Source organism: Dendronephthya gigantea, unplaced genomic scaffold (assembly GCF_004324835.1).
Source record: "Dendronephthya gigantea isolate DGI-Jeju-01 unplaced genomic scaffold, DenGig_1.0 000051F, whole genome shotgun sequence".
NCBI classification, from domain to species: domain Eukaryota; kingdom Metazoa; phylum Cnidaria; class Anthozoa; order Malacalcyonacea; family Nephtheidae; genus Dendronephthya; species Dendronephthya gigantea.
In genome coordinates, this window is record NW_021163061.1 from 343302 (window position 1) to 365675 (window position 22374).

Genomic DNA, 22374 nt, shown 5'->3' on the forward strand with positions numbered 1-22374 from the left:
GTTAGTACTGTTTACAGATTTATCTATGTTTCATTTCCCCCCCTTTTTTCTGTGAATTAAATAATAGAATATTAAAATATAATAGAACAGTAGCTCCAAATAACATTTTGTAGTTTTATTAGTGCAGTTTGTGTTTGTATCTCTGTGTGTTCGACTGGCTAAGCGAAATAGATAAATAAAATTACGAGTATATTTTTATTAAGATGGTGTTTTTCAACGAAGGCCGCAGACTCCAGGTAATATTGAGGTCATTGTTCTCGGATTGCATCATGGTCCTTGTTGTGGAACGCATGTCGACTTCAGTGACATGGCGAAAAAGAAACTCAAAATAAACCAAAATCTGTTCGGTTTGATTTGCTTGAAATAGCAAAAAAAACAACATCGTGCTCTATTCCGGTGCCTCGATACATCGCGAAGGTCATGGCCTGGCGAAGTCTGGGAGAGTTGAACGAGGAAATGGTAAAGAATTTCAAGCAATTGTCGATCATATCCAGCGCCGTAGTTGAAAGTGCCTTCCTAAACGTACCCAGAGCGGCGTTCTTGCCCGAATATTTACACGACGATGCCTATGGGGATTATCCTGTCCGAGGCGACGATCACTTGCATATGAGTGCCCCACATATGTACGCTACAGTCTTAGAAGCATTAGACCTAAAAGAAGGTACGTTATCGGCCCGATAACCTTTAATATTGAATAATCATGACTGTGTTTATTTTTCGTTCGATTCGAGGTAGTATTTTGCTACATCGTGAAATTTAAAGGGCGAGTTGTATCACTGTTCTAGCTTTTGTTCTTCACAATAAAAACACCGTATTCCAATAATTCCATGATAGCAAACATGTTTTAGTTTACCAAAGAGATGTTTGTTCTTTAATTCCTGAGTTTAATACAATTTAATCAAAAACGGTATTCATCCATGCTAATATTTTAATTTACAGCACTAGAAACTCAGAACTTAGGGAAGTGAATAAAATAATAGTTCGTTCGATAATCCATGAGTAATAATTGACATATCGCTTATCAGGATGGTTCATCTGCAAAACTCTGATTCATTATCGAACGAATTTATACCTCTTGCTAGCCCAGGTAGACTCAGACGAGTGTAATACTGTACCAGTTAAAATTGCTTCATTATGTAAAATTCATGTTTATTTACTGTATCATTTGTAAGCGCTGGTTGATGACAGACCTTTGTACCCTAACAAGTCTATGAAATGTCAGTTTCCCCTTTTCTGTTTGGTTAGTCAGAAATGTACATGATTTTTAAACTTAAATCTAAAATCACTGCATAAACACTCACAACAATAGTTCCACTCACTATCTACTCATTTTCACTGCAAAGATTTTAGTCCTGTTAACCTAGCTAAGACCTTTATTAGTGTAATTTACTTCCTAATTCCTAAAAGCATTGCAGTAAAAAAATATGTGGTCAAGTAATTATACAATGCAGTTTGTCCTTTTGAAAGGAAGTGTTCATTTCATCCAGCAATATTTATGAAATCATTTGCTGGAAATTATCAAATATGCTGACAGAGCTATTTTGGATTACATTTTTTTGGCACAACTATAGAAGTGCTTCAAAACAACAAGCTCTAAGGATAATAAAGTTTCGATTGTTTATAGACATTTTCTGATGCATAAATTGTGAAAATATTCTGTCTGACCAAAAAAAGGGGTGGTGAGGATAATGTTTTCTACGAAAATTGAATTGAATCCAATAACATGAGATTTGTGTGAAGACTTGTTCAGAAAGTTGATGTGTTTCCAAGCATCACATAATTCATTTTGTCACATGCATTGACTAAATCTTTGAAGTTTGTGAATGATATGATATGACATAGTGATGCTTTGAAACAATACCAACAATGTGTTGTCCATATTACTAATGTCTGTTTCTTTTTCATTTAGGGATGTCATTTCTAAACATAGGTAGTGGAACGGGATATTTCTCAATGTTAGCTGGGTACGTAATAGGATCTCAAGGGGTCAATCATGGTGTAGAGTTGCGAGCGAACCTTGTCGAACATGCGAATGAATGCTGTGAGGAGTTCTTTATGTATTCCCCAAAGTTGAAGAAAAAGATATGCTATCCTCAGTTTATTCACGGCAATTGTTTTCACATTGATACAACTGTGCAAAAGTATGATCGACTCTACTGTGGTGCTGCTTGTCCACGGGAAAGATTTGATTTTCTCCTTCATCTGGTTAAACCGAAAGGTCTGGTGGTTGTGCCAAGTGGTAATAAGGTATGATGGTAATAAAATTATTATGAAAGGAATTGTCTGGGTATTCTTGTCCATCTATATACAGAGTCTTTGACTTCAACTAGTACTAGTACTGCATATTCAGCGTTCACACCGTGAAATTGCATTCCCAGAATAAGAAATACTAGCTAGAAATAGTGTACAGTATATGACTTAGGTGTATAAATTAATATTGTGATGGTGCTTGTCTGAGTGGCTAACTGGACAAGCTAAAGAATTAGCTTGATCCCTGTGTGAATTGAACTGGTACCGGTAACCTTGGTTTTATATATTCCAGAAACATAGGTATGGAAGGAGTTAGATTGATTTCTGAAAAATCACCAGTTGAAACTGCCTTGACTGGTAGCTCAGTTTGAAAAGCATTCGACTGGAAAACTGAAGGTTGCACGTTTTATTCCCACTGTGGTCGAACTAATTTTTCAGCTTGCAAGGTTGATAGTAGAACCATCACAAGACTGAGATAGTAGAACCACGATCAACCATCACAATGGTACCTAGGAATGTTCTGAACACTTTAGGATAAAAAAATACTTTTAGCATATGTACACATTTATTCATCTGAATCCTTCATATTGTTGTTTTCTTTGTCGTAGCTCCTGAAATTGGAACGACTGGATCCTTCTGGTGTGAATGAAAATGTCCTGAGCGATGTGTGTTTTGAGTCTCTTGTGCTGCCTGTGGATAACGAGCTTTTCCCTAAACTAAGATTCGCTTCTCTTAAACAAAAAGCAAAACAGGTAAAACCACTGTTCACTCTATAATAATCGAGGAGAACTGCCGTATACACAGAGACATGGGTAGTAATTTCATGTCCAAAATCTGCTGATATAATTCTTAATAAACTATTTAATCCTTTGGGGTTATTAGTTGAGTAAGATATGGATCAGGTTTGGAGTAAAATCAGGAATTATACGCTTGGTTTCTGATCATGAAACAACTGCCAAGATATTCCTAGAAAGACTTTCCATTCAGTCTTAATTGTCATAAAAAAAATCATTTTCACGGATGAAAAATAGTCCAGATGTTATCTTTATTTCTGTATTTAAATCGGTCTTTCTTGGCTGTGCACACATATAGAAATATTCAATCACACATCAGCCACCTTGGCATTTTCACGATACTCACAGCGAAATGTAAACCAGGTTTTAACAAAGATATCTAAAGGTTTAGTCCTAAGTTGTGTGAAAACCCGTGCAAATATTAGTGTGTTTGTCTCTGGTGATGTTTTGTGGGGCAGGTACTGTAGTTCTCAACATTCAAGCCACGCATTAAGAATGATTTTCAATGTTTAGATAAAGATATACCCAGCGCCCGGACTCCTTGTCCCAAAGTCCTCGGCTAGAAAATCATTATCAAGAATACGAGCGCTTCAGGATGTTGTTGGTATGTTTGTTGGATGAAGGAATGAATGAAGAACAAAGAGGGGTTTTGTTTTGAAGTAATCAGCAAATTTGTTCACATTTTTCAGGCTGAGCCAATCAGAATGCCTAAACTTATAATACTTCATGTAAACTGATATTAAATAGTGTACCATTTTTACCAGAAGTAGGCAAAATTTATGGCTTCTGATTATGTGGTTACCACATGAGTATTATGTTTACTGAAAATGTAAACAAATTTGCTGATTTGTTTAAAACGAAACCCCTCCTTGTTTGAACAAAGAAAACTCCAGGTTCCAATATCGGTGTCTCTTCTGTGAACACTGTTTTCTTTTATCTGAAGTGATGTGTATTTTTTGCAACAGAAAGCTTAACACAGTCTGGTCGGATTCCAAAGCCATTCTCGTATGTTCCATCCTTTACTCAAATCTCCCAGCTGACACGAACGCCTGAATCGCCAACACTCGGTGTTCCTTCGTCTAACCCGGTTGATCAGGTAGTAACATTCTTCGACAAAAAGCCCAAGGATTCATCTTACAGCAAGACGAACTCGGCCGGCTCCGAACATGTCGATTCCCTTTGGAACGACCTGCAATACGACACGACTTGGGAGAATGCGGTAGACTTCACGTACTCATTGTGTAGCAACGACAGAGAAAATAGAGAAAAATGCTTTCAGTTGTACACAAAGATCAAGCGAAAGCCGAAGAGGAAATCTCGACCAGTCGGAGTGAATGGGGGTTCAGAGAACGGCTTGTTGTCGAACGTTAAGACGATTTTACAGAAATATGAAGATTTAGTCGATGAAAAGGAAACGAAAGCTGGAGCGATTGTGACCAAACACGAGAATAAATCCTCAAAACAAAGGCTGGTGCAAAATGACAGCCCTTGCTGTTCGAATCAGTCCGCCAAGAACGACGGTGATATTTCGCGGCTTTTTGGACAACTCGAGGTTTACGGTGATCTCCTTACGATCGCTGAGAAGGCCATTGATTTGAAAATTGAATCACAGGATGATGAGAATATAAGTAGAACTAATTCTGACGCAAATGTTAAACATTCCATGGAAAATCGGTGGGGCGGTGAAACGGTGGGGCAGAATATTGGAACTTCTAGGAAGAATTCGGGTACCAGCGATGTCCTTCGCCCCAGAGATAATTGTCCTGGGGATAATTGTCCTGGGGATAATTGTCCTGGGGATAATTGTCCTGGGGATAATTGTCCTGGGACGCGTGGTAACAAAGCAGAGATTACGAACAATGGTAGAAAACCCTCGCTACAGGGAAGAGCCGAGAATAAGCCATGTTCTGTAACCTCGCGAGGAAAACAGTTTTGCCCGATTGAATTAGACGAGGTTTTGACCAACGAATTACAATTGCTCCCCAGTCCAAATTGGACCTGCGAAAATGATACTGAGCTGGTGCAGTTGTTGGTGACGTCACTAGGAGGGGTGTCCAGCAAATTCAGTAGCAAGGTAAGAGTGAGGCATGATTTATTGTCACTGATCAGAGTTCTCGACTTTACCTGTATCTTTCTAGTCATATCTTACGCCCCAACTAGTATTAATCCTGCTATATTATAGTTCTCCAGACCCAACCAATATTAGTCCAGCTATATCATAGTTCTCCTGACACAATCAGTATTAGTCCAGCTATATTATAGTTTTCTCAACCCAACTAGTATTAGTCCAGCTATATTATAGTTTTCTCAACCCAACTAGTATTAGTCCAGCTATATTATAGTTCTCCTGACACAATCAATGTTAGTCCAGCTATATTATAGTTTTCTCAACCCAACCAGTATCAATCGAGCTATATTATAGTTCTGTCGACTCCACTAGTATTAGTCCAGGTATATTATAGTTCTCTCGAATCAACTAGTATTAATCCAGCTATATTATACTTCTATTGACACAATTAGTGTTAATCCAGGTATATTATAGTTCTCACGCAAGTATTAACCCTACTTCATACAATGGTCCCTCTATTCAGTAACTCATTTCTTTCCCCCCAGTGTCTACCAAAGCACATCTCGGTCGTGCCTAGTTTGTTCACACCGTCTGCCCTAGCGCGGTACCCGAAGATCGCCTCGTGTCCAGCAGAGTCCCTGACATTCCGCGCTCTGGCATTACTACGTGTTGTGCACGTGATCGATTGCGTCATCCCGTTGCTATGCAGCACGTCAACTAATGTCGACCTTGTTACCAGACCTGTTACGAACAAACCATATCCGCTGGCATCCTTCACCGTGAGCTCGTTCAATTCACCTGTGTCCCAAGATGAACCTGTTATCCACATCCATCCCCGTTCTAAAAATGAAGGTAAGTTTGTAGCAGGAGTAGAGGATTTGAAAATTTGAAAATACATTTTGAAGAAAGCAAATATCTAAATTTTAAAGATTTAAAGATCTAATTCCACTGATTTAACAACTACAGGACCACGCTTTGGGCAGGCATATTTAATTAAAGCTTATAGTAACCATCTGGGTAATTTCGTTGTATCAGGTAGCTTCTATATTATCTAACATCATTTTACAGCTGACATCTACTTAACAAATGGAATTAGAAATATCCAAAGACGCAAGGGGTGTTTGAAGAAAAAGCTGGCCCTTCGTGAAAGTCTAACAGGAAGATTCAAAGAACAGCAGTTTCTCATTAAAAAACAGGTAATACTTTGAGGTATGGAAGTTTGTAAAAGAGTAAATACTAGTCAGACTAGCAGTACTGCAATGATCAACTGACATTGAGGAAGGTTGAAAGAGAAACACTGAATAAAACATTGCAAAGCAGTAAGTACTAGACTAGTCAGGCTAGTATTAGTAGCAACAGTCAACACTTAGTCAGACTAGCAGTACTGCAATGATCAACTGACACTGAAGAAGGTCTATGTTTGATCACAGTGGTTTGATACATGAAGTATTTGATAATTTGGCAAAACTTCAATTATTAATTTATATACTGACGCTTGTTGTATTTCCTAGATGCAACTGTTCGACGAACAGAAGATCATGATTGAACACGCGGAATCTCAAGCGAAACACATGAGCACAGGCGAACTGGAACAGTTCCACCTCGTGCAACAACGCATCACAGAACACAAGCTGAAGCGAAACGATATCGTGGACAAACAAACGGAAATCGCAAAAGAAGACCAGATGAACGAACAAGAGTTGATCGAACTGAGACAGCAAATAAAACGTTTGGACAAAGAAGAAGAAAGGTTTAAACAGTTTGTGGAGAACTTGGGTCGAATTGCGAACAAATCCAGTCAAAAGATGGACTTAAATGAAACCAAAAAACCTTATTTTCCGTGGACTCTGGAATCGAAGAGAGAGAAATCAAATGCAAGTCGTATATTGTCGTGTTTACGTTTCCTTCTGCCATTGTCCAATCGCCGTACTGGGATCTTGAGTGAGCTGTTAAGGGCCACGGAGCAGCCTCTGCCCGAACAAGCTCCGGTCGTTTACGTCGATCGGCGAGCGTGCGTAAAGCAGAGGTTGGATAACCCCGCCACGTCAGTATTTTATCAAATTTTCGAATCGCTGAAAGCTGAGAATATGAGTTTCAGGTCAGTATATTGTCGACTGCATTGTACCTTTGTGTGAAAGAGAGGGGTTTGCCGGGGGAGGGATGGGGGGAATTCGCCAAGGAGGAGGGAGGATTCACCGAAAAGGGAATAGGGGTTCAACAAGGATGATATTGTTGGTTTGACCGAGGGATTCATCCGGGTGGATGGGGAAAATTTGCTGAGGAAAGAAGAAATTCTCTAAGAGAGGATAGAGGTTTTTCGTGATAGGGAGGGGTATTAATAGTTGAGATTTGGGGGATCCACCGCGGGTTGACAGACCGAGGAGGTTGAGGACCTGATTGAGGAGGGGGTTGACCGAAGGAGGGGGGGGATTCGCCGTGAACGGAGGGGTGAATTCGTGAACGAGAGAAGTGGAGTCCACTGTGTAGGGAAGAGGTTTTACCGAGGACTCTCAAAGTGCTTGCGAAGACATATATGATGATTTTCTCGCATCTCTTTTAGGTGGAATAAAAGAAAATGTGAACAATGGTGGGAGGTGAAGTTTGTTGGAGAGGGAATAATTGACCAGGTGGGGCGAATACGCTATTTCTTTTGTTTTTCATGGCTTGATTCATTTCGACGAGCTTTTAAATTTCCCGATTCGATGCTTTCACGATAGATGAATGCATTTTCCATTCATTCCTTCTCATATTCATCTTAGGGTGGTGGTTTCCGAGATTCATTGTCGGAGATTTCGGATGAATTGTGTCCTCAAGACGACGACGTTAACAAGACACTTCCTCTGCTAATAAAGACTGTTAATAACAGGGTAAGTGACCATTTTAAAGATAGTATATATACAGTCGTGTCTTCACGTCGATTCTGCTAGGGCCGCTCGTTAAAAACCTGTTTAAATCTCACATATTTCGGATTTTTGTGGACACAAACTTTAGTCCATATACAATTCGAACTGTAGGGAACCAATACTGTGTTAGATACGCCATAAGTTTGCTGTGTTTTTGACATACATCAGTTCAAAATGCAACTGTTCGCGTCACGGCTTAATATTATCAATTTGAAGCCACAAAAAATGGCGGTGAAGGTCTTCTCCGTGAAAATAACACCGCAAAAACCCCGAAATATTTTATCATTCGTGTAAAATCACTGATAGGTTAATAGACAAATAATAATTCTTTGTCGTGAGGCCTATTATCTCATTATCTATAATCTTAGCTTTATACGATATAGTGATTCGAAATGCAAAATTGACTAGACCCCGGCTGGCTTTGAACATGGTTAGTTTCCGTTGAAGCGATGTTCCTAATGTGATATTTCAAGTAATTTATTGATATTTATTGAGATGTACGGTTAGTTCGTTGGGTTAGCTAGGGGAGGGAGGCATATTTATATACTGGTGTTTACTGAGCCTAAAAACAATAAATTTGAAAAGAAGGAATGTCGAACACGAATACATCCAGTGTATTGTAAGATCAGTGGTCAGCACAATCATAGCGGAACCAAATAAGATATTTCGCATACGACAACTGATTCCTAATTCTATCTATCGGGGTTAAAAAAACCCACAGGAAACCCGGCATTTCGAAACTCGGCATTACGAAACTAACGTGAAGTTAAATCCTATTGTTTATGGCAAAGTATTTCGACTCAGGTGATGGCTATACTCCCCCCAAACGCAATCACAAACACAACAGCATCGGTTCAGCGTGAAGGAATGTGATAATATATCGACAACTTAATTCGTCGTTCAACTATACCGTCTGTATATAGTAAGAAGTCAACGAGGTACCAACAGGTGATTCATAACTCGATATAGTCCTCAATCGCTTAAAACTTTCAAAAATGTTGGACGACATTATCGCTACTTTCTTATCTCTTTTTTTCGCTGTAACTCTGGACGTTCCGGGAATATATCGTGAGATGAACAGCAATTTCAGAGATCAAGATGAGCCTATTAATGCGAATGATACGAGCCAGAGTGAATATCCCTCGTTGGTGCAGGAGGACTTTCCTTCGAGCAGGGAATATGTTTCACTTTCTGGTGTAATGGAAAACAAGCGAAGCTTCGGTGAATCGCTTTGTAAAAGTCTCAAGGCAACGCTAACCATAATCTTAGCTGTAATTCCTTTGGTTATTTTGGGAGTGATTCTGATTTATTTTGATCTGAGAACAACCGATTTGTGTTTTCAACTGCTGACAAAGTCAAACGATACCCTCTCCTTCGATGTCCTGAGAATTCGTTTAATCGGTGATGGAATTGAAATTGTGATTCTAAGCTTATGGTTTCCATTGAGTCTAGTGATTCTGTTTGGTTGGAGAAAGTTTAAAAGTCAATATTCTCTGACCGTATTCATAGCGCTATTGGCCGCTCTACTTTATACATTGTATTTGAGCTTTTTACTTCTGTATCATGTTTATGACACAAGCTTATGGTATCGTGTACCAGGCAATGTACTGTTTGTAACCGCCATTTTGGTGGTAAGCACTATTGTTGTTCGCAAGATAAGACAATGTGACCCTGGCATATCCTACTCAAATTGTCAGATATTCACAGTAATATCCTGTCCATGGTTACTATTTTTTGCGATAGCTTTGCTTTACAGGTACGCGCTTGTCTACTGGTTCATTACCTTTGAAAGCGCGTTCTCCAGGTTCATTGTGGCGATGATGACGCCAGCGTTGTCACTCTTCGTCTCAGTCATTTGCAGACACATGGCATTGTGGCGTAGCTCACAAATTATCAGCCCTGAACGAAGCTTTGGCCTTGTTTATTTCATCCATGCTGCCGGGATAATACTTTATCGACTATTACAGGCAGATTTTAAGAATATTTGGTGGTTTATTGTACTATCCATTGTCTCTGGTACCTCTGGGGTCCTCAAGGCCGCGACTGTTGGCATCAGGGAGAAAATATGGTCAAGAATTATCCCGTTTTGGAACAAAACATGTTGCATTAGACTGCGGCATCTACCTGGAAACACGCCTCGTCATAGACGACTGAAAGCTGACATGAATATTCAAAATATTCTGTTTGATAGCAATTCATTAATTCTCAGCCAGGCTTATATCGTGCTCTACCAAATTACAAGTTTTGAAGTGTCTGCCTGGACTGTCCTAAAATCATCCCTGATAAGAATTGCGATCGGCATTAGTATTGAAATTGTGTGTAATTTCATATCCACTTTTATCCACATTCATTGGCGTAATATACCCATTGCGCGTGCGTGGTCGATGGTCTGGAAACGACACATGTTTGCTAATAGTGTCTTCATGGTGTGTTTGGTGACGTATTTCACCAAACCTTTGCTCGTAGTATTTCAACACCGTTTCCTTGATAACCATGCCTTTGGTTTAGGTGTTTACACCATAAGGAATTGTACTCTGCCATTTTAAAACTGGTATTGACTGCATAGGTCGTTCACTGCCAAAGCAAACAGTATTCAATGGTTTTCCAAGTGAAATTCTAGCACACTAAAAACTGTAGTATAATCTTGAACCTCTAGAGAATATTTAATAAGCAAGCAACGATTGTTATTCGTGACAAACGTGGGCTAATATACGTGATAATTAGTATTGTAGCAGATGAATTCATCTCTAATAATCATGTGTTTCGCAAATGTAGTTTCGTAAATCCAGTTTTATGCATGTCATTGTTTTATTGAATGATGCACCATAACGAATATTATTTTGTTATCGCCTTTTGAAAGGCAACCCGCAGTTATAAACTGTTCCGTCCCTATAATATAAATGTGCAGTTATATATGAATAAAAAAAGAACAAGCTTCTCTTTGAATTCAAATCCATTGTGATTCAAATGACCGACGTCTGAATGATTAACGAAGTTCTACGTAAACACTTTCAATTTAACACTTTTAAAATGTTGGACAGAATCATTTCTACCCTTGTATCCTTGTTTTCCGCTTTGGTTATGGGCACTCCACGAATTTCTCGCGAAGTGAACGACAATGGAAGTGCCTTAGAGCAGGATGGCCAGCTTAATGATACGATTTACAGCGAATATGCCTTGTTTGGGGAAGAGAACGTTCCTTCGAGCAGGGATTATATTGAATTGGGTTATGAAATCGAAAGCAGGCGAAGCTACAGGCAGTCGTTCCTCAGAAGTCTCAAGGCAACCCTAACTATCATCTCAGCTGTAGTCCCTTTGGTTATTTTTGGAGTGATTCTCATTTATTTTGATCTAAGAACAGTCGATTTGTGTTTTCAATGGATGATAAAATCAAACAATACCCTCTCCTTCGATGTGCAGAGAATTCGCTTACTGGGCAATGGAATTGACGCTGTTGTCGTTAACGTTTTGTTTCCAATGTTTCTGGCGCTTCTGTTTGGCTGGAAGAAGTTTAAAAGTCAATATTCCTTGACCATATTGGTTGGGCTGTTAACCGCTCTACTTTATACATTGTATTTGAGTTTTTTACTTCTGTATCGTGTTTACGACACAAGCCTATGGTATCGTGTCCCAGGCAACGTACTGTTTGCAATCGCTGTTATAATGGAAAGCGCTATTGTGGTTAGCAAGATCAGAAAATGTGACCCTGGCATATCCTACCCAAATCTACAAATCTTCATTATTGTTGCTTTTCCGTTTTTCCTGGCCTTTGCGGTTGCTATGTTTTACAGATATGCTCTTGTCTACTGGTTTATTTCGCTTGAAAATGTCTTATTCAGATTCATCGTGGCCATTACAGCTCCGACCTTGACGCTCGTGCTCGCAGTCATTTGCAGGCGCATGGCTTTACGATGTAGCTCGCAAGTCGTCAGACCTGAACGAAGCTTTGCCTTATTCATACCCGCTACCGGAATAGTTGTGTATCGGATAATGCAGGCGAATTTTAAGAATATTTGGCTGTTTGTAGGATTGTGTATTGTCTCGGGTGTTTCCAGAGTCCTCAAAGTGGCGACTGTGAATATCAGGGGGAAGGTCTGGGCGAGAATCATCGAGATTTCGAACAAAATATGCTCACATGCATCGTTCGCACGAAGATACGCCGCATCATAGACGACTGAAAGCTGACATGAATATTCAAAATATACTGTTTGATAGCAACTCGTTAATTCTCAGCCAAGCCTATATTGTGCTCTACCACATCACAAGTTTTGAAATGTCCGCCTGGACTGTTCTTAAATCGTTTTTTATCCTGACTGCGATCGGACTGGGCATAGAAATTGTCTTCATTTTCCTAGCCACTTTTATTCAAATCCACTGGCATAATATACCCATTGCGCGCGTGTGGTCGAAGAACTGGAGACGACATGTATTCGGTAATGGTGTTGTTGTGATTGGCGTGGTAACGTATTTCACTAAACCGTTAATCACAGTGTTTCAAAATCGCTTCCAGAACAACCCAGTCTTCGGTGCAAAGAATTACACCATAAGAAACTGTACTCCCTCCTATAAGAACTGGTATTGATAAACAAGCTATCAGCTCAGACCATCTCGCCCATGTTTCTAACAATACTTCATCATGAGGATTTTGCATAGATTATAGTTTGTTATTGATAAAGCAGCAATGCGTTGCAGTGAGTCGACTGTTGCCATATACTTTGCAAGTCAACAGACTAGCTATAAAGCATCCACCAGAAGTTAATTTGCCGTGAACCTATAGTTATATAAAGAGTCTTTATGTAACTGGCTATAGTCATTAGTTACTGACACGGTTCAATGTGTTTGTTAATTGGCAGTGAGTGGCCTATTCTAAACTTGAGTGTTTCTTCAATAGCGTCTTCCTGTATTCTCAAACTATTAAATTTTGAAGTGCTAATTTAATATTTCTTCCTACTTTGCAATGTTTTATTCAGTGTTTCTCTTTCAACCTTCCTCAATGTCAGTTGATCATTGCAGTACTGCTAGTCTGACTGAGTGTTGACTGTTGCTACTAATACTAGCCTGACTAGTCTAGTGCTTACTGCTTTGCAATGTTTTATTCAGTGTTTCTCTTTCAACCTTCCTCAATGTGAGTTGATCATTGCAGTACCGCTAGTCTGACTGAGTGTTGACTGAGTGTTGCTACTAATATTAGCCTGACTAGTCTAGTACTTACTGCTTTGCAATGTTGTTTTTTTTCAATTATTTTTATTTTTAACCTTTGTAAATGCAATAAGAACAAGTGCCAGTACTTGGTCTAAACGGAAATAAATAAATCCGTATTTTTTCGAAACGTTTCTCTAGGATCAGGTTGGCGATCACCGTGATTGCTTCATTCCCAACCCATCATGCAAGAACATGAAAGTTTTCCATTGGCTGGGGAGGTTAATGGGAGCTGCTTATCGCAGTGACGAGACCCTGGCGCTGTATTTCCCGCCATATGTTTGGAAACTATTGGTTGGTGAGCATGTCACGTGGACTAAAGACTTTGCCAACGTCGATGCCCTCGCTGTGAACATGATCAGTAAGTATAAGAGTGACATAAGAACGTCCAGGTCTTGTATATAGACCTTTATACTAAGACTGTGCTGTGACGTAGTTTGCGGACAAAGCATGTCTCTGATTGGCTAACTGGATGCGCGTTATCCAATCAGAAACGCGCTCTGTCTGCAATTCATACGTCAAGTACCCGTTTGCATTTTAGTCTTCGCGTTTCCCGCTAAAGGTATGTTTCACACGATCCAATTTTGTTGGATCCAATTCACTTCTGATGGATGTTTTATAGTCTGTTGTCTTGCAATGTTTATGGGCAGCAAATCCACTGAAGCCAATGCACTACTGCTTCATCAAAAACGGACTATATTCCATTCGTCAGAAGTGAATTGAATCCAAAATAGATGCAAAATAGATCATAACATGCTTTTTTGTTCAGACAACTTTGAATCGATGAAGAGGGAAGAATTTGATGCAACGTACGGAAAAGATCTCGACTTTACTACGGCGTTTAGTGACGGTACGATAGAATCTGTCAAGGAAAATGGCCATCAATTGCTGGTCGATTATGAAACGAGACTAGAATATTGTCAACTTGTGAAGAAGAGTAGGATGATGGAGTTTTTGGATCAGGTATGAATCTGATGTTGCTGTTATTGACTTAGTGAGAAAACAATATCTTAGTTTTAAAGGCAATATTTGAGTCTTAAAACAAGACGACAAATTTTCGGCGATTTTTTCAAAGTCATTGGCAATTCAGAATAGTCGGAGGTTTGCATGAGAATGCCTTTGAAAAGAACCCTTTGAAAAGATGCCTTCGAAAATCGAAATATTACTGTACATTTGTCGTCCTTGTTTAAAGCTCAAGCCTTGTGTTACAAGTTACGATGATGCCTTTCGGAGTTTTTTTTTGCATGGTTACAAGTTACGATGATGCTCTTCGGAGTTTTTTTTGCATGTATTTTTTGTTTGCTGGTAAAAGTGTTTTTTATCCTCAACTCAATCCTAAAAGTCGTATACGTTGTTCGTCCAGAAGCACCAAACATCTATAAACATTCTTTTCATTTCTTTTTTCCAAGATCACATCCATCCGCGATGGTTTTCTCACCGTCATTCCGCAGTCATTACTAGAATTGATCACATCACATGAACTTGAGAGAGGTGTTTGTGGTTTCAACGAAATCTCCATGTCTTTACTGAAAGAATCAAGTAAGTGCTTTTTAAATACCTTTTTTGAAAAATCTATTTATTTCTATAAAAAATTACACAAAATATGTCCATGACAGCAAACAGTTCGTAAACAGATTTCTAACAGTTTGTTTGGAAACAGACTTCTAACAGTTTGTTTGGAAACAGATTTCTAACAGTTTGTTTGGAAACTGATTCCTAACAGTTCGTTTGGTAAAAGATTGCTATCAGATTGTTTGGAAACAGATCCTAAGAATAAAGCCATCTTGAGATGCAAAATTTGAATTAAACGATAACCAAATATAAATATTATAAAAATGGATAAATTTTCTTATCTTCAGACACAATGAAACATAACAGTTGAGTAACATGAAGGCGCATGCGTTAAGTCGGTTGAACCCAGTTTTCTCTTTTGAAAATAAAGCGCAAGATGTGATAAGCGGTTTATATTTTAGTTCACTATGGCGACGAACTGTCTTCTGACTCGGAGTGTGTAGCTCAGTTGTGGAAGGTGTTAGAAAATTTTACTGCCGACGATCGCAGTCGGTTTCTTCGCTTCGTAACCGGCCGGAAACGACTGCCAGCGTGTATCACGATTTCTCAGATGTGTGGCGAGAAAGATACTTTACCCGGGGCCTCAACTTGTGCCAGCACTTTGATGCTTCCCTCGTATTCATCTGTTGAAGTGGCCGAAAAGAAACTTAGGTAAGTTCTTCCTTCTAAACTGTTCTTTCTAGAGGTCCAGTATGGATCATCTCTTATTTATTCAGTGTTACTACAGGAGGAAACCTAAACTAAACTAACTTAATTTATACTGGATAGCTCTATTAGTTCTAAACTGTTCTTCCTAGAGGTTCAGTAAGGATCATCTCTTCTTGATCCAGTGTTACTACAGGAGGAAACCTAAACTAAACTAACTTTATATATTTATACTGGACAGCTCTACAAGTTCTTCTTCCTAGAGGTTCAGTAGGAATCTATGCGTGGATATTATTTCAGATACAAGTTCCTATACCATCCAATTGATTCACTCTCTGCCCATTCGTAGGTATGCTATTTACAACTGCGTTGAAATCGACACAGACACGAGTCCTTGGTAATCGTTCGGAGTTTTGAAAATTATATAACTTTACTACACATGGAGTTTATACATTCACGTCCTAATACTAAACAAGAAACGAGGCTAAGAGCGCAGGCAAGCAAGAATTACATGAGGAAGATAAATCTCAAATTAGCTACGAAATGCAATGATAATAATCCCAATAATGTATGTATGTTGTGATGTTTCGTGCCCGTCGCCTGGCAATGGTTTGTGGTGTTTTGCCATTCGCAACCAAAGTTAAACCTGTTAGATGGTTCAGAATATGGCAAAATATACTCGAGTCAGTTATCATTGGTGGATATCCTTGATTGATATGTCGACTGAACGTATACTGCTGTTCTAAAGACATATAGTTTGATGATTTGTTGCAGTTCAACCCAGGCGCAAGGTTGTGGAAAATTTTGGCTCCATATCAAATCCTTGATTTTGTGTTCAATATATATCTCGCTCGAATTACGATGTTACGTTAAACATATCTTTGCCTCGCACAAGGGACAATTAGGACCGTTTCCAGGACGTTAAATAAAAGTTGAAAGGCTAGCTTGTGTGCATGCAATGGTGGATCAACTCTTTCAAGCTGTATTGCTCTCTGAAGATTTCTGCACTAATTCTTATTTATTGAATGGAAATATATATTATTCTAAAATTTTGTACGACGGTTATACAGTATATAAAATTGTGTATAAAATACATTATATAGCAATAAAATTATTTAAATTAAACAGTTATCCTTTTTGCTTGCATGCCTTTGTTGGTATGGACATGGTTTTAAAGGCATCGAGAAGACGGAAAATAAAAAAAAACCTTAAATAACTAACTTTATTTATACTGGATAGTTCTATCAGTTCTAAACTGTTCTTCCTAGAGGTCCAGTAAGGATCATCTCTTATTGATCCAGTGTTACTACAGGAGGAAACCTAAACTAAGCTAACTTTATGTATAGTAGATCAGTTCTGAAATGTTCTTCCTAGAAGTCCAGTCCATTATCCCATCGAATTGATCCTGCATTCTCAATGTTTGTAGGTAGACAATCTACATGTGAATTGTAGTCCATACGGACACCATTCCTTGGTAGACGTTTGGAGTTTTGTAAGTACTCTCTTAGAAACACCTGAAGTTTTTTACTTTCCTTAAATTCCAACGGATACACACAAGAATCGTAGCTTGGCTTATGATTTGTGCTGACATCACTCATTCAAAGAATGATGCAAAATATATACGCGTATGTGCACAAATATAGGAGAATATATCGCATATATCAGCAGTTGTCACTCCAGACGAAATTGCGCGTGCAGCAGTCTAAAGCAGTGCAAACATCTGAGACTAAAGGCGCTGTGCTTTAGGCAGCCAAAATGGCCAGACCGGTCATATTTTGAAATGAAATAGAGCATTTCGTTAAGAATATAGCGGTGAAACTGCATTTCCCATGCAAGGCAGATGTAAATAACGATATACTTGAATGCAGAGTTCTTGAAACACTCTAAAATACCAATAATCTGTCTGTACTGAAATACACAGGACAGGTCTGGCCGTTTTTACCGTATTAATGAAAAGCGCCCTAAATCGCTTTTCTGTTGTTCAATTTTTCAAACGGGGATACCGCGTTTCAAAACAGCCTCGTGAAAAGACCTTCGCTTCAAACAGAAGGCAATGTATCAAATTTATAAGTAAATATAGAAAGAAATATATAACATGACTTTTTACATATACATTTATTTGTACGGCCAAAATACAGTATATTTTTAAAATTGTGTATAAAATTATACATTATATAACAATAAAATTATTTTTAAACCTAACTAAAACACTAAAGTTATTATTCACCGGCTTATAAATATATGTTTTTAAGGCTCTGCAGTAGCCATTTAGCCCGGGGGCTCAAAATTAGACCCTAAAAGGGTTCGAATATATATGAACTGGGTGAATTCGTGATTTGGAAATGAAAGTAAGATAATGCATATTTTGAAAAGAGACCTTCGACGAAAAAAGTTCTCTTCCTGACGAAATTTCGCATCAAAAGACAGTATGAAACTAGTTTGTAAATCACCAAATTTTCACCAACATGTTTAGTGGTAAATTGGTAAAGAATTGGTGAAGAAGATTTTAAAAAACGTTCGCATTTCGTCTCGTGAATTAGCATTATAAACTTGCCAGTGCCGTCATAGACGTAGCTCATATCTATAAGACTTATAATGTCTCCTAAAGGCGAGCAAACAGAATGCAACTATAGGTTCATAGTACTACGGTTGAATATTCATTTTGAGTCCGAGAGGATTGTCGGTTTTGTCGGAAACGAGACGGACAACAGACTTTTCGTTGTATTATAGAGTGTCTCTACCCCAAATATTCTTATTTCAGAAGCTTTTCGATAGTCTTATGTAGTTTCTTCTGCGTATTTTTTTCGCTTCTCTTTGGCGATTTGTACGGCAGGCATCTTCGACAAACTCTGACACAATGGGAGCCATCATCGAATAAATGACGAATCTCTTTCGGGGCGTGAGCAAGCTTGTAGCAGCTGTACGATTTGGAAACTGGATGCATGCACAGCTTACATATTATTCCAGTGTGTCCTTTCACGTACCTTTGATCTAGAAAAAGGATAAAGAAGACATAATGAGTTTCAACAATGCCATTACTAATATAGTTCTTGTCGAGACTGTTCAACTTTTAGCTTGCAATGTGCGCTATAAATGGAGTAATGCACTTCTCCGAGTCGCCTCTCTAGACTATAGTCATGCACACGTAATATTCAGTCATGTCTTGATCAACTCGATCTCTACTCCTTTAGTTTACTTACACAATTTCCTCTTTCGATTTTCCTGCTTTGTCTTCGTTTGTTGATCCTCTGGCCGTTTGCTTTCTGGAGGGGTTGGTGAGGTCGCCCTGGAGTTTTCTTCGCTGGAAGCAGGCGCATTCTCGTTTGAAGAAGGAGACAAGCTATAAGAGAAAGTAAATCTTTATTGTTGCTGCCGAAATTTGTGACCATTACTAGCCAGCTAGAGCTTCGCACAGGAGCAGAAAATTACCTCAAACAAGAGGTTTCTCTGGGCAAAATATCGCATTAAAAAGTCCATGCAAGGCCGAACAAATCTCCATTGGGTGCACATAACTGAAATGCGATATGGGACTGTTGCTTGAAGCAATGCCATTAGTTAAAATGAAAGAAAACTCTGAAATACAGAGCCAGCCGACCCAGCGCAGAGCTACGTGTATTTAAACGATAAATATGAAATCGCACATCACAAAATCACAATCGATTATACCGTTAACGAATTGTATCGTGGAAATGGACTTTTTCCACACTATCTTCGCTCGTGTGGATCAAAACATAAAAATAGTCTGAAATAACCGCTATACATTTTAAACAATTTTAGTCAATCGGATATTCTGCAATGGTTGCATGCAAGTTCACGCTAAGCTCTATTACCTAAGCCATTTTTAATTTTTTTTTATGGAAAGCTATAATTTTTTAAATTCCAAAGTTCTTCTTTATTTCTTCCAGAAAATGTGCATGCATTTCAGAGCTAGATTTGGAGCGAATTTATCTAAAATATTCACAAGCCTTTACGGTACTTGGGGGAAAATTATCCATCCTATTTTTATAATACTTAACAAGATTCGAAAAAATCAATTGAAATATCTTATTATAAACATGCCAACATTTCCCTAGACATTGTTAAATTTGGCGGTAATTACGTCAAACGAAGCATTACTTGGCACGCAATAAAACGTGCGATTTCTTTTTTCGTCGCTGCATCTCGAACACAAGTCCAACACAAGGCGAACGGCATACGATACAATGTAGGTGGATACTTTACAAAGGCTTTTTACTCAGAGCTTTGCTTTTAAATCTTCAGAATATCACAAATATGCGAAAAATCTCCAAGGATTGCAAGCAAGCTCTTTAACTGCTGACCTATGCCGCGCGAACAAAACACGACGTACCAATCAAATTGTGTTTTGATATGAGAGATAATAATTTAAAGGGCACATCAGTGTTCAAATGCGATATCATGGGTTTAATCCGGAAGGAATATGGGATAGACAAACTTATGTCATACCTTAATTCATCCACACTTCCCAATCTCGCGTCTTCGAAAAGGGAATCAGCCGATGTTTCTGACATGGAGTCCAAATTAGTCGGCGAAGCTTCGCTTTGCTCTTTGCTCAACTCTTCGGCACTTTTCACGGCTGTCGCCTTGTAACTGCCATCGAATAACAGCGCATTTTGACCCGTAAAGCCCATAAAATCCTCTTGTTTTTCGCATCCGGTGGTGAAGCATCGGAGGACGTGATCGTTGCGAACAATTCGCGACGCTTGTGTCGCGAAAAATTTCTCGCTTCCCATTATCGGCGATTTTTCGTTTTCCAACCGATATTGTTTACTAAGGTTTATCAAGTGTTGGGCAAACGAGATGCCTTGCGCAGGAAATGTTGATAGGCCGCTATTGATGTCCGTGTTTACACTACATTCAAATGAATCTGTCATATTAGACATACCATCATGTTCATTCAAGGTCGCCGTTTGCGCGTCCATTTTGATTGCTCTTTTCTCATCTTTGTTCTTATTCGAATCAGGATCAATGGAAGAGGAAGCCTTGGATAAATCTTGAGAATTTACTTGAAGCTTGGGAACGCTCACTTCGTTGCTTTGCGTTAGGATTTTGCGTACGTCTTCTGAGGCCGTTTTCAATTCCTTCCCATATTTCGTTGCATCATTCGCTACACGCTCGATATTCCGTGACAAACCATCTTGAATTTCATCCTGACGACAAACGCTATCGCCTCTTACGTTTTTACTGCGTCTGGCATCATCGGAGTCTTCTTTCCCATACGGTGAGCTTCTACATAGCTCCTCGTCGTTTTTCGAGTTAAACTTGATAACACCATGGTAGGATATGGGTTTCATTGCCACTTGATTTGTTGGGCTACTGTTCCCAACCGCGGACGCTGATGAATCGCGAAGGCTATTTTTGTTATGATGTCCTTCTCTCCTTGATATAAGGTCCGTTTTCGGGCTGGTAGTTCTGTTCTTTTGCGTCGATGTCCTATTCATGAATGCTGCTTTGTTTAGCGAGTTCATCGACGATAAACCATCGGAAATCATCACCGAGTCAGCCGTAGCTCGGGCTAGTGCTAGGTCTACGGGTCGCACTCCTCTGTCAACATTTAAAAGCGCTTTGTCGATCTTGGGTAGGCTGCGTCTAGAGTCACGTAATTCGCCCGGTTTTTTCGCCTGTCCATTTTGCGATTTCTGTTGTCTACCGGCACTGGTTTTTGCGCAGTGCGACGCGCCGGTGAGAACATCTTTGTCGAAGTTTAACGGAGAGGAAATGCATATCTGCGACTCGTTGCCCAATTGAACAGCAAATACGCCGAGATTACACAGAAGTTCAGTCTTGGTTAGCGCAAACTCACGAAGCTTCATGGCAGCCTCACGCGAAAGCTTGAAACTCACCCGAACGTTTTGATCAAAGTCGTTCATCGCGTAAAGCTATAATACAAAGTGCATTGAGTGACTCGCTTCTGTACCACGCGACGCGACTTGATGCAATGCGTCGTGTGTGTAACCTTACTCCGCGCAAAACCCGAGACGTTTTCGCGCGTGATTTCCGTTATGACCAACACATCGCGTCCATATTTGGTAGCAATATGCTGACTGGTCATCGCTTTCTTTCTGCACGATGCGCTGCAAAAAATTCCAGAAATATGTAAACTTTGGAAGCGGTCAATATCATATACGTCTCGCTGCCGTGATTTCTCAATTGGCTCCATAATCCTGCCGTATGCGATCGAAATATCAAATTACATTACAAATCATTCGGTGATTTCAAATATCTGATCTGATAATATAATGTGTCATGTGAAAATAAACGAAAAGGGTATCTTAGAAAACTATTAAAGACACGTTCAAATAAACCCGTGCATTTGAACGGTTATATTCTAATCGGTAAGAACCTTAATCAGTTTGAATTTCTACACAAATGTGAATTCTAACCAAATTCAAAGCTCGCTAAACAAATAAGCCTTCATTTTTTACTACGGAACTGTAGAAACAATAAACAATGTAAAATTAATTGTCCTAACAATTTGTTTTTACGAGTGTAGTTTTATTGCAATATAGAATCTAACCTGAATTACAACGTCAACAATCCTATTAACTATAATTCTGTGTTAAATATATTTTAAAATGTTTGTGCAAAATATCAAGAAATTTGCAGCAATTTCTGTGTGTCTTTTTAAACATGCCTGCATGAATCCCACAGCAAATTATTCTCGCTAGATTTTGGTGGAGTTCTTCAGAAATTGCTTCAGAAATTGCTTCAGAAATTGCTAAATTTATGCACATCTTATTCAAAAGACATTCCTAGCCCATACTGGGGGGCTGCGTCAGGCGGAAAACAAAACACATACTAGATAAAACTGTAGCGAGGAATTGTCAAACGCGACTGTTGAAAATGAAGGAGATCCCTATTTTGCTGTTTTCGTTCTGCGTTTTTCTGTGGATGAATTTAAAGGGTGTAGAATCGAAGATTTGTG

The 22374-nt window shown here is 39.0% G+C and overlaps 3 protein-coding genes across 4 annotated transcripts; 2 read left to right on the plus strand and 1 right to left on the minus strand.

Moving 5' to 3' along the window:
• Positions 1-228: 228 nt before the first annotated feature.
• On the plus strand, positions 229-17144 carry LOC114528733. 2 transcript variants are annotated; one of them, XM_028550414.1, is made up of 15 exons: positions 237-661; positions 1910-2247; positions 2859-3002; positions 3558-3648; positions 4010-5118; positions 5658-5964; positions 6181-6308; positions 6624-7210; positions 7673-7739; positions 7872-7979; positions 13356-13575; positions 13984-14177; positions 14624-14753; positions 15188-15437; positions 15781-16528. In XM_028550414.1, exons 1-15 carry the CDS (start codon positions 421-423, stop codon positions 15830-15832), a joined length of 3966 nt encoding a protein of 1321 aa, XP_028406215.1. In that variant the 5' UTR covers positions 237-420; the 3' UTR covers positions 15833-16528. The 2 variants fall into 2 exon arrangements, with proteins under 2 accessions (XP_028406216.1, XP_028406215.1); XM_028550415.1 differs by lacking the exons at positions 15188-15437; positions 15781-16528 and adding an exon at positions 16858-17144 and having other exon boundaries at positions 229-661.
• Positions 7992-11960, plus strand: LOC114528734. Its single transcript, XM_028550416.1, has one exon. The coding sequence runs from the start codon at positions 9011-9013 to the stop codon at positions 10559-10561; it is 1551 nt and encodes a 516-aa protein (XP_028406217.1). The 5' UTR covers positions 7992-9010; the 3' UTR covers positions 10562-11960.
• Positions 17145-17551: 407 nt separating the features above from the next.
• Positions 17552-21382, minus strand: LOC114528789. The gene is made up of 3 exons (XM_028550507.1): positions 19896-21382; positions 18632-18771; positions 17552-18422 (listed from the first exon to the last, which is right to left on the minus strand). The coding sequence occupies exons 1-3, from the start codon at positions 21317-21319 to the stop codon at positions 18184-18186; spliced, it is 1803 nt and encodes a 600-aa protein (XP_028406308.1). The 5' UTR covers positions 21320-21382; the 3' UTR covers positions 17552-18183.
• Between the last annotated feature and the right edge of the window lie 992 nt (positions 21383-22374).